We start from the raw sequence: 15062 nt of genomic DNA, 5'->3' as shown, positions 1-15062 counted from the left end.
TTTCCTCCACTGAATTGACCTTGAAGCCTTTGATTACCTGATCTTTTGCTAGAAGAATCCCAGATGAACCAAATTGTGAAACAGCCTCGCAGAGGCCTTGGCACAGGAATACAACCTCAGCAGCATCGACAGTCTAATAGGACAGCTGATGCTGCATGGAACTTTCACCAGTTACGTCTCATGAAAGACATTTAAATGTTATTTTGGTGAATCCAACTACCATTATGTTAATGAAAGAGACATGCCACTACAGGTCCTATCGTGGATATCCCATAAAACCATTTGCATCCAACAAATCGGTTCATAATTTGTACGACATTTATATAAATGAACAATGGCTGTTAAAACCAATAGCGTGCTTCTGAAAATTACAACAAACCCAACATTGCACAAACAGCAGATACAGCATCAGCGTATCAGACAGCGGCATCTTCACATGCAAACACAGCAACGCAAATGCTTATCGTCCCAGCTGAAGACCTAATTACAGGGTAAGCCAACAAAGGGCGGCCACCTAACTAAATTCCTCCCAAAATAATGATGAAAAATATGGTTCAGTCTTGGAAGGGATCAGCTTTCAACAGCTAACAAACAAGACCTCTGGCTGTCACTTCACTCACCAGCCAGGTTTACCATCCTACATTACTCTGATGCTGAGACTGTTGAATCTTCCCGTCACTTCACTCACCACCTAGGCTTAGCGAACCATCCTTCATTAGTCTGACACTAAGACTGTTGAATCTTCCTCTCGAGTAGTGCCGTGATGCCTTCCTCCAATCTGTTCCAGTCTTCATCATCGCCACAAATTCATCATAGCTGATTCGTCCATCCTGCAAATGTACAAACATTTGGAAGAGCTTGTTAGCAATGAAAAAAGAAGGGATTGATTCCAGCAGCTGGTAAAGAATTACCTTGTCAGTGTCGACTTCCTGTAAGATATCATTTGCTACATCCATGCTGTCGGTAGCCCCAGTTCCATCTTCCACCAGAGCCTCTCGAAGCTCCTCCGGCTCAATGTAGCCATTGCCGTCCTTATCAAAGTATGAGAAGGCTCTGTGGAGATGCTCATCATTTGCCATCCTCTGTAAATGAAGAGATACTGCAACAAACTCCCCATAGTCTAGCTTTCCTTTTCCATTCGTATCTACCTGTTCGCACAAACTTGATCAATCAGAAACTGTGGTTCTTTTCTGTTTTTAAGCAGGTTTTAGAAGCAGAAGAGGATAGGCATCCATAAATCATCAAAGGTTGGCTACCAGAATCTGCAGTTTACTGTTCACTGCCGAGCAAGAAGCATTTTTCACTTGTGAAAAAAAAAGAAATCCAGAAAACCCAGTGTGTGATCAATACACAAGTACAATGCCTACTAGCATGGGTCTATAGGCACAAACATTGAGGGTATGCTTGGAAGCATGGGTAAATCATGACATATGAGACTTCACCTAAATCTTAAAATTACAAGTCAAGATTCTATGACATTAGGTCTTTGGTTGTGCAATCGGTCACTTTTCTTTTTTAACTTTTAAATTCATAAAAACATGATTTTGAGAATTTCCACTTTGAGTGAAATTTTTAAAATTCAAATATCCCATTACTATCTTACTTTTTCCTTTTTTCATTTTTGAAACTTCGCTTTACAGACAGTCAAGCACATTCTAGAAACCTCATCCTCCGAACTTCAAAAATCTCAAAATCAAGGAAAGAACAAAATCATGATTTTCGAATAAAAAACTATAATGCTTTCTGAATATGAAGTAATAAAAAAAAAAATCAGTTACTCTAGAAAACAACTGATATGACCGTGAAAGTGTTATTTGATATATCTTGAGTCTGTCCAAACAATTCAATACATGTCCCAGGGATCTGGGACTGATTTAGAATGAAATGGATGAACTTTGGAAGAGAATCCATAATATATTCACATATAAGAAGATAATCTGAGAGAAACAGATAGAAGATTTATGCTACTTAAAAGGCTAATGAATCAAGTTCCAAAATAGAAACTTTAAAATAAATTCATGACTCAGTACTTTTGATTCGCACATCAATCAAAACAGTATAAATTTTCACAAGAAAACATTAAGATAGGAGATGAACTAATGAATAATGTTGAATAATTTCCAAAAATTCTTGGAAGGAGAAAGCAATTATAACATCAATTGGAAAAGATCTTTTATTGTTTTATGACTTAAGATGATCTTGCTGATCGATGCGATGCAGTATAGAGGCATGGTATCCATATAATATGTCTCGTACATAAAAGGATTGCACCTACTTTGAGTAATGGGAAAATGAGACATAATTAGGTTTTGCAGGCTTCTTTTTTTCCCTAATCAAAACCTTTATCAAGAATTGTCTCAGTGTATGCAAGCCAAATTGCTCAGATGATATAATTTACATTACCTTTTCAGATCAGCAAAATGGATTACAAAGTCATGCTACAGGAGAAAACTAATACCATAAATAAAGTTAAATTACAATGACAAGGACTCTGAAGTTCCTACGTCCATCTTGCCAGAACTCTCCACACTGTCTGACAATCTCACTGTAACACCTTTTTTTTTTATTTTTGTTTGACTAGACTCTCTGCCACCACTTCATTACCACTAGATTTCACAAGTGCAAAGAATCAGTTCCAGGAGTGCATTTGCATGTAGTTGGGTCTCCTTTAAATGATTCTGGCGGTTAACAGATGACCAGCCACCCAGAAGGTATTGATGGGCTATAAGGTAGGACCATGGTGGAGCAATTAGGGTCAAATAATCCAGTAAAAACAAGAATTTGGAATAATCAAGTCGAAGCATGACACTAATAGTGGTGGGGCCTCTAATGCAAACAACCAAGTTATGGTGACCATACATCAGGAATAAGGGGAAAAAGGGGCAAAGAACCCACCACCCCCTCTTTAATGATCTGAAAGAAGAGGGAACAAACCATTCTTTTCACTCTTTCCAGATCCATTCAATGAAACTGGAATGGGATTGGTTGATACGTTTCAATCACACTTGCTCTATACAGGCTGAAATGACCAACTAGTCTACTGTCTTCATTTAATTGTCCTTAGAAGTTATTTCAGTCCCTAGATTTAGTAAACTCCTGAACCAAAGCTTTTGTGAAGGTGCAGCCAAAGGTCTCTTGATTGCTAAAAACCTCACAGTTATACTGTACATTAGGCATATGGGGGAGAGAACAAAACCTGCCTGGTAAGGCTATTAATTTTCCTAATTCAGAAAAAGAGGACATTGCCTTAACATCTTAGGAGAACATTTGGATGAAGGGAGTGGGAGTATGTCTTCATGCCATTGAATAGACAATCCTTAACCATTGCCTAGCTTATCGAATAATTTGGTTTTCTAGATCATTTACAATAGGTTGTGCAAATTTATCTTAAAATGACAAAATTGAGTGACCAACATTCTGTTTGGCATCATTTTCCATTTCCATCAAAAAATAAAACCTTTTTTTTCTGAAAGCCAAAACCAAAAACTTGTTTTGTAGTCACTTGGGTTGTGGCAGTGGTGCCGGTGATGAGTAGCGGCCAATGATCACCACGAGCTGCATCAGTGATGGTGCCAACAGCCAGCAGCAATGGCCACGGTAGTGGTGGCAAGAACCAACAGGGTGGCGGTGGCAGTGTCTATAGGCAATTTCTTTTTTCCAAACAAAAAAAAAAGTTAAATGCTAGTCCTTGGAATTTTCAATTTTTTTAGAAACTTGGAAAGAGTTCTCAAAAAATCAAAAATATTACATGGTAACCCAAAGAATGTTTTGCCTTGATTTTGGCATTTTCATAGACAAACCAAAAGTAGGAAACTAGCAGTGATGTCAAACAGACCCTTTGAGAAAATCCCGACCCCACTCATTTATTGTCCTCTCTAATACCCAAATTCTTTAGAAGGAAAGAAGAAGAAAAAAAGGAGGGAAATAAGAAGAAAACGAAAGAAAACAAGAAAGACAGAAAAAAAGAAGAGGAAAAAAAGGAAGGAAGAAACAGAAAGAAAAAAGAACAAAAGAAAAGCAAAGGAAGCAAAGAAGGATGGAAAAAAAGAAAGAAAGAAGAGGAACACCAAGTGAAGAAAGAAGAAAGGAAAGAAAAGAAAGAGGCAAAAGTTCTAGCGGAGCAGGTCAGCAAATGGGAGATCCCATCCGTGGAACAGAGGCAACGACGACGTCAGGATTATCATATGAAAGGAGTTAGGCTTTTAATTAGGCCACAACACGTGCACGTGCTGCCCATTTTAAAAAGACATAGTTACAGTCTAGTATCTGATCGGAATGCCAAAAAATGTTTAGCTCTTGTTGATTGAGTAATTTATTCCTACTCCTTGGCTTTATAACAATTTTAATTGAAAACCCTGTGTAGGCATGAAAAGATTTAAGTGTGTAAACATAAGGTTTAATTTGTACAAGGATTCAACATTTAGTGCTAACTATGCAAGGACTAACAGCAAAATAGCAACCTGGACAACATGTCCACGTACCGCACCCAAATTTTGGATCCTTAAAGCCAAGACATCATGTCTTAAGATTCGGGGATAAGAGAGGTCTGACTCCTGAATGCAAACCCACACCCGACATGCCGAACCCATGAAACATAGGCTAAATTAATTCAGGAATATGTCCATGGATTTAGACATTTCAATTTGTACTTGATCAACCTGAATTAAACTGGTAATGTCATCTCATCTTGAAAAAATCCACAGTTCTACAGTTGTTAGATGATCATTAATCTGAATCTAATTGAGTCACTGGAATGGAGAACAGGTTGAAGACTGAACGAGTAGTTGATCTATTGACTAGAGAACTCTGGAACGGAATACATACTTTGAAACAACAGAAACTATTATATTCCTTATGAGAATACGACAAACCCTCAAGTTTGTTATGAGAAAGTTGAGCATTGGAAGGATAGACCAACTTGCCCATTCACATTTAACCACTAGTACAATTTCTGATAAGTGAATGTTTATAATATTCTTTCCAATTGAATGTGTTCCTTCAAATTGAATGCGTGCAAATAAACAAGTCGGAAGTTTTCTGGGAACTTGCAGAATGAAATGGGAGCCACTATAGTAACCATAAGGAAGAGGCCTACATCAACTTGGTAGAGAGTGGTCAACTTATCCATCTCCTTTACCATTCTGAGTGCTTTTTCCAAAGTTTGCCACCCCATGGCATTCATGTAATTACTATTTTGGAATAACCAGGCATGAATGCTTTCATGTAAGACAAACTTATTTAATGTCCGGTTTGCTCCATTCCACTTAAACCTTAAAATATATGCTATCTTAATATTCAGAAATAAAAGTAAAAAATTGAAGGATATAGTTTAGATATAGATAATTCTACTACAAAGAAAAGAGGAGGCCTCCCTCATTGATACCCTCCCCCCCCACCCCAACCCCAAAAAAAAAACCCAAAAAAAGAACACCAAAAAGGAATAATTTTAAAAATGTTTTTTCTTTGCATTTTATATACATAGCTAAATTAAAATTTAGCGACACATACAAGTGAAGTATACTTACAGCTTCAATAAGCATCTGCACTTCAGACTCCACAAGATGGGAACCAAATTTTGCAAGTCCATTTTTCAGTTCCTCATATGAAACACTACCATCATTATCAGTGTCCATCATCTTAAACATATCTTTTATGTCTTCGACTTCTTCAATAGACAAATGATCTGCAATGACCTAATTAACAAAAATCCATTAAGGAAACGGATATGTTCAAATCAATCTAAGGACACAAGACAAGGTGTTGAAAAGGCATAGATATCAGGGCCAACAGCCAAAATGCCAACTAACCCTTAAAGCTCTCCTCTTAAATCTATTCATCCTTGAAAACTGTTTGAGCCTTGACTTGACAACATCTCCAAGAGGAACATTTGGAGCTTTTTTAGCATTTTGAAGCCAAGGATGTTCTGCAAGAAAGAAAGTAAGGTATGACAATGGTTCAATCTAGTTACTGATATGAAGAAGGAAGAGAGAAGATCTCTAATAGTCCAATACATCTTCATCTGATATGCAACATACAAAAAGAAAATTTCTTTTTTATGTTACAGCTGGGTGCTTGGTCATATACTTGGTCATATAACTACTATATCCTGACACGCTTGTAATCAAAGCAAAAAAGGTGCATATCCTATATATAACCATGTGCCCTACTATTCTCAAATGTTTCCCTCTTCTCTCTGTCATATCTCTATTTCCCTAGCAACTTCATTTTACCAGCATTCTTCAGGTAGTTTTGCATGATCTGGCATCCGCAGACAGCATGGTAGTAGACAGACTCTTGGGCCTTAGATAGGATAATGAACATAAATCTAGTGCCATGATTGATATTAGGCCTTGAGGCTAGATAGGTTTCCTGAGGGTGATGTATTATCTCAATATTCTACAAGTAATAAAAAAAATTTGGGGTTAGCATCCTACATGGCATCTCATTTCTTGTTTGTAAGGTATTAAAACACCTTTATCTTTGCTATGGGAGATATTATATAATAGCTGTCATGAGTGCGAATTTGCACTTGTTGACTATCCTTTGAGACAATAAGATATACACACAAAAAAATATATAGATTTAAGAAAATTATTGCAGATTCTAGCAAACAAATGTATCATAATTAGATCTATGGAAAGAAATTCCTCGATATTGAGTAGCATTTTTAATGATCAAAATGTGTTGTAAATCTAAAGACACCTATCACAAGCTTTTTATTAACTTAAACCTCTCAGAATAGGGTAAAACTATGCAATTTCAAGGGAAAAAGGAATAAGCATATATAAGAACAAGATCAAGAATATAAGGGGCAACAAACTAAAAATAAGTTTCCGCAATTACTACAATAGCAATAACTATCAAACACCTATCCATCCAAAGCCTAACAAGTAGTCCAATTACTCACACTTCTATCAATCAACCCAGCAACACCAGTAACAAATATTAAGGCAATTAAGGCATGTTAAATCAAAAGCTGCATAAGGTCCTTTGCCAAAATTCCAGTGGATTTGAAAATGAAACTCCCATTTTGATCATCCAATCCTTACATACATGGTCCAGACATTTATCCTGATAACCAGATCTAAACAGCTACGGAAAGTGTGGAAAGTCATGTAAACATGAATCACTGAGGTCCAAGACAATCAGTTGTTTGAATATTAATTGTTGATTTAATCATAACAACAATCCATATCACATGCCAAGGAGGTGAAAAACAATGTAATATGATCGGCGTCCATAAACCATTCCAAGGAGATTCCAGAGACAAAAACAATTTCACCATAGAAAATATTGGATAATTAATGATTCATGAATAAAACAAGGTGCAGGACAAGAATAAGGTTTGCACATGTTTGATAGAAGGGTTCTGTAAATACATAGAGGAACATAATGCAATATAACAGTAGGAATGCCAGTACAAGCATCTGGTGGTCAAAAGTTAAAAACATGACATTGACCACATAATTTTTACAAAATCAACAGGCTCAGAACACTATAATCCAAAGATATTGATAAAATGAAACAGGTTCTAATGGTAACACTAAATATAGAAGACAAACAAGATCAAAGTAGTCAAGAAAGCTCAGTAGATCCAACTTAATCACCAACAAAGAAAAAAGAGAGCTAGAAATAATTAGGCCATGTTTTGGACAGCCAAAGTTCTCTAAAACTTCTGTTAGAAAGAAATCATCACAACCTCAACCAGATAACCTCATTTTTCCATTGGAGTAGAGAAGCATGAGTTAATAGAATAATGGAAAGCTCTCCTAACATTCTTTCGAAAGAAATAAAATATGATAAGCAAATTCAAAAGAAGCAGTTGATGGATGAAGATTAAATTTCAATACTTTCATTCTCTATTAATGTCACTGAAAATTGTTTTGGATACAAAAGAATCAAAAAATTTTGAAACACATAGATAACTTTCGGATACTAGGAACACCTAATTAGAAATTTACACTTCTCTTCCTACTTGCTAGTTGCTATAATAGAATCCTATCTACAAACTGTGAAAAGTACTTTCCATTATCTAAAAATCTAGCATATGATATGATTGGTAATAAAATAATCATGAAATGCATTTATATGAACAGTGAGCAGCTGCTTTATCAATGGGATTATAAAACTATTAGGTGACAAAACTCACAGCTTGAAAAGATTTCAACAAGAATTTGATCCATCACAGGATAGCCTGACGAAGTATTCAACAAAATCATGGTCTAAGTTCTAGCTTGTAAACTCTATCTTCAAGAAATGAATGGTAAGTACCCATAAGGGCTAAAATATTTTTTCTAAATCCAGTTAAAACTCATGGCACAAGTGAAATCTGTAGAAGTTCCCATTCTCCCAAAAAAAAAAAAAAGATTGCAACATCCAACCACTTGAAGTCACCAGCCACACATTCAATCCAGTTCCATAACTGTGGGATAAGACCATATTAAATCCATAGCCAGCATTCACAGAGAAATGGGATCTGCAAAAGCTCTAGCAAAATCAATCTAATGTCACCAATATTAATTCGATTAAGCATTCAACACCGAACCGAGTAATTGAGGCAAATGCAGGCTGACAAAGCTATTACTTTTGAGTTCTAATTTTCCTTCTATGCAGTCTTTAAAATCAGTTATGGTACATAGGCAGCTAAAAAACCAAATTGCACTCAGGCAGTCACACTGATGCCTAAGCAAATGGCAGCCAAAAATCTATAATGTTCATAAACATATAAAAGTAACTGAAAGATAAATCATAACAAGATAAATAAATGATAAATCAAGGAAACAATATTTTATGTGCTTGAGAACTAGTCTTAATGTACTGCATGCTAGTTAGTAAGATAGCAACTTCTCTGACAAACTGTAATTACGTATCAAAACAGCATGCTTAACAATTGAGGTCACTTAATGCTCAAGCAGCACTAAAGAAGAATCAGTGCAATGTTTGCCCACCTAATACCCTAACGCGCACCAAAATAAAGTCCATTTGATGTTGCCACAAGCATAAGCATATCCTGGCTATGAGATACTTGGTGCTTTGTCAATTTAAGTAAAGGATCCATGTAGGCAGTCAAGCCCTAAGCAAGGCACTGAAGGCAGCAGGTGTCCATCTAAATGTAGGCATCATCTGCTTGCTGAGATTTTGCTTATATTCAAGCAACTAATCTTGAACAATTTGATCTTAATATGTCAAACTCAAAAATAATTTCCCTTACATCTGAATTCAACTCATCTCCTGCTATATGTATGCGCACATGCACATGCACAGACCCACACAAAGTGAACTCCAATGAAACATCCATTGGTTGTTCAGATTAGACATCCAACTGTCATGTACCCACAATGTAAGATGGAAAATCCAAGAAAGAAAGGTAAATTGGGATTACTGCTGTTACTGATAGAGTCCCAAACGGAGAAACATCCATCTGTTGTTCAGACTGGACATTCAAGTATCATGTGATCATGATGTAAGATGGAAAATGGGGTTCAACAATTACGAGTCCAACAAAGAACAATTGGGATCTATGTTACATGGGCACGGATTCGGGTGTTAGGTACAGGGATGCATCAAATTCGTCTTATCCCCAACTCTTAGGATTTGAGGACAGAGCTAAGAAAGAATCTGAAGTAGGATACAGGTGTGTGGACACATCACCTCAATTATATTTTTTTAGTCTGAAGGCATATTTATACAAATAAATTTGTTGGTTATATATATATATATATATATATATATATATATATATATATATATATATTCTATTTATACAAATTCATATTATGTTTTATACATAACATAGAAGGCAAAATAAAGTTTCATCAAATAAGGGATATATATTTATACAAATTCATATTTTGTTTTATACACAACATAGGGAGCAAAATAAATTTTCATCAAATAAGGGTCTGATAGTTGACAATAGCGTTAATAAGACCTGACTGTAGATTGAATGTGAAGCAGAAACTGAACTTGTATTTTCTTTTTAAGTAGATGAGATCCCAGCCATGTCATATTCTCCTCTATTTAATAATCCACATGCAATGGGTGTGTCATTGGCCTATTAATAAAAATCCCAACCTTACACCTTTTCCCTTTCTCATGATTCTCGATGGCCTTGACTCAGCAACGACCTCCCATGACATCCGACTACAACATCCTCTTCGTCCATGCCAATCAATCTGTCGGTCTTCTCCTTCATCCACTGATAAGATCGTTAGCCCAAACAAGCCTATTGGCAGCTTTCCTCATCACATGTGGCCACATGAAATGGATGTGTTGTTGGCCTATTAATAAAACCCCCAACCTTACACCCTTTCCCTTTCTCATCATTCTCGATGGCCTTGACTCAGCAGCGACCTCCCGCAACATCTGACTACAACATCCTCTTCGTCCATGCCAATCGATCGGTCGGTCTTCTCCTTCATCCACTGATGAGATTGTTAGCCCAATCAAGCCTATTGACATCTTTCCTCATCACATATGAGCGCCTTGCAATTGCTCCCCTCCCGTCCTCACTTCTTCCCTCTCCTCCATCCCTACTCTTGGAATTTTAGGACCCAAGTCTGTAGGCATTAGCCATGAGTCAGACTCATAACCTGTAGCCATACCCATGTCAACATTGGTATGTGGGGTTGATTGACAAGTCTGGGTATCAGAGACTGGGTCCAAAAAAGCAGGGGGCAGGGGGCAGGAGGCAGAGAGAACCAGAATTTAAATAGATATAAGAATATATGCAAGAATCCATAATACCCAAAGCATTTTCATAAATCAAGGGGACAAGATCATCATGGAAGGAGCCATGTCAACAATGGTTTGGCATAAGGGATAAAATGAGATCTAAGAAAGAGGAGTAGAGAAAAATGGACAGACTTCCTAGTACACCATGCTCCCTGTATCTCTCCATATGTTTCACATATCTCTCCTCATTCTGTACCACACAAATATCCTTTTTATTTGATCACAGCCATCAATCTTTATCTCACATGCATTGCACCGCACAACACAAGCAGTAAATAATAATTAGAGACCTAGAAAGAGAATTGCGAGGATGACCAACACACCATCCATACCACACAGATAAGCATACTTCTGTCTCAACAACTGTTGGCTGTCTAAGGATGGCAGGCAGTAACACTAAGGGTCATTTCTAGTTCTATAATGAATCTCTTTCAGAATTTCTTAGATGAGAATCTTGGACAAACAACTGGAAGTAACACAAGCTCTACTGATCCACAGGTAGAATTTGCCCATCATTTGTTGATCTTCATCAAATAAGAATCATCACTAAGCAGCATTAGGATTGTTATTGTTAATAAAAAATCAAGGGAAAAAACTGTAATGATAGCAAAACTAATAGATGGAGATGGAGACTTGCAGCCAGTAGCCATATTCATGATTTTTTTTTTTTTTTTTTGAGGAAAAAAAAAGGCAGAGCCCAATCCATTCATTAAAATAATGAAAGAATATAAATAAAGTTTTGCACTTCATATTCTACAATGATATTGCATATACTTTATCTTCATTCTGACATTCCTAATTTAGTTGTCAAGGAAATATAATGCACTATGTTCCATTGGTTCCAGTAAATTCCAAGTGGTTATAAGATGAATGGATGTTAAGCAATTGAAAAGTAGATTTTCTAACAAGATTTAGTAATACCACCAGGAATTAACCAATCAACAGGCAAAAGCAACCAAATCAAGGCGAGTAAACCATGAAGACTTCTAATACACAGTCTCAACTAAATTCTGCTTGATGATTACAAATTTCATTCAGCAAAAAAGAAAGATAACTTCAGTACATGAGCCAGAAAAAGAACAAGATATAACATACCTAGAACTTGCTTTGCTGTTAGTCTAAGTTTTGGGTCAGGCTCCAACATCTGTCGGACCAGATTCTTAGCATTTTCTGAAACACTTGGCCATGGTTCACGCTTAAAATCTATAATCCCCCGAAGAATGGCTTGTGCAACCCCTTGTTCAGTTTCTGCAATTTAAACATATTATATTCTTCAACGGAAAATGGTTTTTTTTTTTTTTTACAAAATTATATCACAATTAAACTAAACTAAATAAACTCTAGTTAAGAAGACCTTGTTCTGGTAAGGCAGAAGGAATATCCCTTTCTAGCAGAACAGAAGGAATGCAGGACTGGATATAAAGATAGCGGAGGACAAATTTCTTTGGCAAAGAAAGAGACAAAAAGAAAAACTTACCAGCCCAAAATGGGGGAACTCCACATAATAGAATGTAGAGAATTACTCCTGCACTCCATATATCTATCTCTGGCCCATAATTCCGCTTTAGCACTTCAGGTGCCATGTAGTATGGACTTCCTACAATCTCAGAGAATTTTTCTCCTAGAATGACAAAAAGCAAACATTAGCAAACATAACAAAACAAATGTTAAAATTAGGAAGATTAAAAAAGAAGTCCCTAATATCTGGCAATTTACTAGTTTAAAGGATAATGACTTTAAGGTAGATAATGTGACTAGTCATGCCAAGCAACTTAAGCATACAAAGGCACATGCTTGAGACAGCAACAAGACCAGGATGACTTGTAGTTCACCTGCTCAAATAGGCAAGCTGTAGATCAAGTCCTATCAAACAACCTGGCTGAGATATGAGCAGACATGCTAAAAATACTTGTTGCAAAACTAAGAATAATAGGATAGTGACAAGTATGCTAAAGGAGGTTCATAAGTTGAAATGGTCAAGGATCAAGTCATGGGAAACTAACTTAGATGTTATACGAGAATGTAAATAGAAGGTCTAAGCCCACACAGGGAGGTGCTCGTTTTTATGTCCAGGGGCTAAGAAAAGAGAACAGGACTTAAGATCAATTGAGTGGCATTATAAGAAAGGATATATGAATATCTAGTAGTGAGCAGTGACATCGGAGATAATCCTTAACAGGAAATTAATGAGAAATAATTCATCAAGTTAACGCCAAAGAGTTGGGCCAAGGATTATTCAACACATGGTTATGTTTGTACATTATCTTGGTAGTTCTAAAAAAGACCCTTATTTAAATTAAAAATTATCTTTTCAAAAAAAATAAATTGAAGCAAATACTGGCATTGAGCCATTGACACATCATATTTCACTCAAATCATACCACAATATCGTTTACCAAAAAACAACAATGCCATGCTACTAAACAAATTTCTCCTTAATACCGAAACCTTGTCAAGAGAAATTGGTAAAAGGGGAAAAGAAAAGAGACATTGCATTGAGTTTCCACTTCTTTGCGATCACAATTCACAAGCAGCCACTGCCAGACCAACCAGTCTTCTTCCTCTTTCCTCTTTCATCTTCGTCCTCATTATCGTGCACCAGGCTCCTCAGGATGGCAAATTTGATTTTATAGCATGTTCCAGTTTCTGCTTCTCTTCAGTGTATGCGTCCAATTACCACAGCTAAGCAAATGCAATCTCATTGCAGCAGTTACTGTAGCGGCAAATGCTTCCATTACAAGCCTAACGTCCTAATTAGGCAGGCATTGTCTCCAAAGTAATGATAACATATTCCATCAGGAAGTAATATCACCATAATTCATCGAAAAGGAACCATACTTTTGGCAAACTCAAACAGATCCAGTGGAAAAGAAGAAGGAAGGAAATCGCGCCCGTACTCACCAGGCTTGAAGAATATAGACAACCCGAAATCGATCGCCTTCAACGGCGAGTTCTCCTTCTTGTTGGCAAAGAGGAAGTTCTCCGGCTTGAGGTCCCGGTGGATTACTCCATGCCGGTGGCAGAGCTGGACGACCTCGACGATGGTCCGGGTGACGGCGGCGGCGGCCCGTTCGGTGTAATGCCCCCGCGCCACGATGCGGTCGAAGAGCTCCCCACCCTCGCACAACTCCATCACCAAATGCACCGCATTCTCGTCCTCGCACGCCTCCTTCAAGCTCACAATGCTGGGGCTTTTGGGGAGGTGCCGCATGATCGCCACCTCCCGCCGGACGTCCTCGACGTCGATGGCCGTCCGGAGCTTCCGCTTCGAGATCGACTTGCAGGCAAGAACCTCCTTCGTATCGCGGTCCATACAGAGATAGGTGACCCCGAACTCCCCTCTTCCAAGCTCACGGTCAAGGAGGTACTTCTCCTCGATGCCACCGGCGAGGGCGGCGTCGCAGGCGCCATCGATGAGGACGGTCAGCCGCTTGGGGTGGACGCCGCCGGCGCCATTGTGGTGGTGGTGGTGGTGGTGGTTCTTGGCGCCGGCGCCGGCGGCTTGGTGGTGGTGTGCGGCAGGGAAGTGGGACTTGACGTCCTCCCGTGCGACGGCGGCCGGCGAGCGGCAGCAGTTGCCCATCTCCCGGCGGCGATCCGGCGAGCCCCACTCCTGACTCTTCTTCTTCTTGGAATCTGAGGCCGGAAACCCTATGGGCGAGACGCTAGGGCTTCACATCATGGGCAATAGAGCACCTAGAGAGAGAAGACTCCTCACCGACCCAACTCTCCAAGAAGCCTTATTTTTTGCGCTGGATTAGGCTTTTAGAGAACGAGAGAGAGAGAGAGAGAGAGTTGGGTTCATAGCTTTAGAATGGAGAGGGTGGGGCTGAGACGTTTGTCGGATAACTCACTGAACGCAACGGAACGGGGTTTGGGAGAGCAACTGCTGTTGGTTGGTAGTTCTACCACCCAAATGGCTTCTTCATTCACATGGGAATGCACCTCTTGCAACTCCAGTTTCTAAACTTCCCTCTCACCTTTACATGAGGGAAGAAGAAATTAAGGGGATGATAAGTAACCCTCCCTCTCTCTCTCTTGGTGGGGTCCACCAATGAATGGAGGTCTTTAGGCCTTGGGAAGAGGATTTCATTTTGTATTGGTGAAAGGAGGGGGGTGGGTGAGGGAATATGGGAGTTTGGAAAGGTAGGATGGGGATCGAGGGGCAGGAATGGTGGTGAAAAGGTGTAGTATAATACGGTGGTATTCCTTGGAGCCCGGGTTTCGACTCAGACTGCTGGGTCCATCTTGCTTCCTCTTTTTGTGGTAGCTATCATGTATGTCCTTTTTTTTATTTTTTTTGTTTTCCTTTCTTTCTATAAAAACTC

At 38.4% G+C, this 15062-nt stretch overlaps 1 protein-coding gene across 2 annotated transcripts; it reads right to left on the bottom strand.

Moving 5' to 3' along the window:
• Positions 1-296: 296 nt before the first annotated feature.
• Positions 297-14719, bottom strand: LOC105045838 (calcium-dependent protein kinase 3-like). 2 transcript variants are annotated; one of them, XM_010924259.3, is made up of 7 exons: positions 13636-14713; positions 12212-12355; positions 11830-11982; positions 5808-5923; positions 5526-5693; positions 912-1148; positions 297-830 (listed from the first exon to the last, which is right to left on the bottom strand). In XM_010924259.3, the coding sequence occupies exons 1-7, from the start codon at positions 14315-14317 to the stop codon at positions 681-683; spliced, it is 1650 nt and encodes a 549-aa protein (XP_010922561.1). In that variant the 5' UTR covers positions 14318-14713; the 3' UTR covers positions 297-680. The 2 variants fall into 2 exon arrangements, with proteins under 2 accessions (XP_010922561.1, XP_073114571.1); XM_073258470.1 differs by having other exon boundaries at positions 297-1148; positions 13636-14719.
• Between the last annotated feature and the right edge of the window lie 343 nt (positions 14720-15062).

This window comes from Elaeis guineensis, chromosome 5 (genome assembly GCF_000442705.2).
Source record: "Elaeis guineensis isolate ETL-2024a chromosome 5, EG11, whole genome shotgun sequence".
In the NCBI taxonomy this organism is placed as follows: domain Eukaryota; kingdom Viridiplantae; phylum Streptophyta; class Magnoliopsida; order Arecales; family Arecaceae; genus Elaeis; species Elaeis guineensis.
Note: the sequence above shows the minus strand (reverse complement) of the source record. Positions and strands in the feature narration are given on the sequence as shown.